At 29.8% G+C, this 2086-nt stretch overlaps 1 protein-coding gene across 1 annotated transcript in view; it reads left to right on the forward strand.

Annotated features, from left to right (window-relative positions):
* Positions 1-1803: 1803 nt before the first annotated feature.
* Positions 1804-2086, forward strand: part of LOC107496184 (UDP-glycosyltransferase 82A1) — a 3178-nt gene continuing 2895 nt past the window's right edge. Inside the window, exon 1 of the mRNA XM_016117388.3 lies at positions 1804-2086. This exon is cut by the window's right edge and continues 270 nt beyond it. Within this exon, the coding sequence (XP_015972874.2) occupies positions 1918-2086 (169 nt within the window). The 5' untranslated portion in view covers positions 1804-1917.

The raw sequence follows: 2086 nt of genomic DNA on the forward strand, positions 1-2086 counted from the left end.
AAAGTTTGAATGAGTGGTAAGTGAGAGTGATGAGAATGATTTTGATGTTATACAACTTGTACGTATAACATTACTTTGTTATATAATGTAAAAAGTAACTTTATAAAAGTGTTTTTGTTTTTTTGTTTAAAGTCACTTGTTATTTATTATAATATAAAGTTAGTTTAAGAGAGCAGAGATCAGAATTTATTATTCATATTTTAATATTTGCGAATTGGATTGATGCCTAACCTAAGTTGTCACTTGTTACCACGATGGCGACTCAATTCGAAGATGTTGAACTTTTTTTGGTGTCTACAGATGTTAAAATTATATAAAAAATTGTACATTAAACACACACGCGTAGTTCAAGCACATAACAAATTTAGAATGGATTATAATTGGATGCAAGTGTTTCATGATGTGGATTTGAATGCATAGTATATATGGTTTTTTGAGGTGCGTCGATTGCAGTTATTTTTGTTGATTTTTGGTGGGATGCAAAATTTGCCAATATAGAAAGAATATACATTAAAATGCAAACTACTGTAGTATATTTTAGAGAATAAATCACTTATTAAAGCCTTAAGGAGTAGTGATATAAAAACATTAAGGTCATGAATCATGATGACTATGGTGGTTGTTACATCAGTAAGTCGCATATAATTATTGCCTTTCCATCGTCATTATATATTTATGTGTAATCACGTTGGACACTGGTCCCGCTTTCATCAACTTAATAAGCTATAAGAGAAACATTTAAAAAAAGTTTATTGAGGTTGGGATGAAACCAATTCTCTTGTTCACATGGATCGGATTACGTAGGCCTCCAAAAAAGAAATATAGTGGTGATGGGCTGGTGGCTAATTGCCACACTCATATAATAAAAGTATAAATAATCAATAACATTTTTAAATAATGTGTGAACAATATGAATAATAGAGTTAAAAGAATAAATTTAAATTAATAGCATTAAATTAAGGTATAATGTATCTTAATTTGATTGGTGATTGTTCATATTGTTCAAAATAATCATTGTTTACCTAGTATTCCCCTTTCATAAATTCAAAATATTAGTTTATGACCTATATAATTTGGTAAATTTACTAGGTACATCTACTGGTAAAGATCAGAAAAGATTAAATTCGAGCCATTGGTCTTAACTCCTTGCCTGCACATCATTTTATGTATCAATCACGAAATATTATAGATATATAATAGGATTGATTCACATCTAAGATAAATAAAAAATAAATATGGATTATCTTTCCTTTCTTAATCACATCATCTATATAATTCATGATATACATATATTGAAGAATTCATATATAGTCTCTACTTGTTCATATATGAAAGACTATATATTAACACCTCAAAATATTTTTTAATTTAGATGTAGTCGGAAGAATAATAGTGTAGAATGCAATTATAGAATATATAAATATTTTACGCTGTTGTAGTATTAGAAAAAAAAAATTAGACCGTTCCATTTTTTGGACACAAATCAAACCTTTCGATTTGTGTTTTAAAACTTAAAAAAAATTTAGGATACACAACAAAAAAAAAACAACACACATGCTTCTTATATTAAAAAAAAAATGGGACCTATCAAAACAGAGAAAAATATAGGGAATATAATTAATTTTTTGCCGCCTCATTCCTAGCTATTATATTTAACTAGCAGTGTATCCTGTCACGCATTAATAGTATATTTCTTTCACTGTATGTAAAATATTATGGTATATTAATAATTAAAAAATGTTGAAGTAGCAAATATTTAGAAAGAGGAAAATATAATAATGGATGGAATAAAGGTTAAGAGGCACATGCATATCGGATGGGTGTGATATATATGGGGGCACATGGATATTGTTCTACAAATAGGGCGTTGCTTAGAAGTAGTTGGTATAGAGTAAGGAGAAAGAAAAAGAAAAAAAGATGATCGAGAAGAAGGGAAGAAGAATAGTAATACTGGTGCCATATCCAGCACAAGGACACCTAACTCCCATGCAGAAGGTGGCGTCGGCGTTTGCGGGGATGGGATTGGAGGCGGTGATAGTTGTCCCGCAGCACATTAAAAGGATGCCTGATGAGGAGACGGTGAGGT

This window comes from Arachis duranensis, chromosome 7, assembly GCF_000817695.3.
Source record: "Arachis duranensis cultivar V14167 chromosome 7, aradu.V14167.gnm2.J7QH, whole genome shotgun sequence".
Lineage (NCBI taxonomy): Eukaryota > Viridiplantae > Streptophyta > Magnoliopsida > Fabales > Fabaceae > Arachis > Arachis duranensis.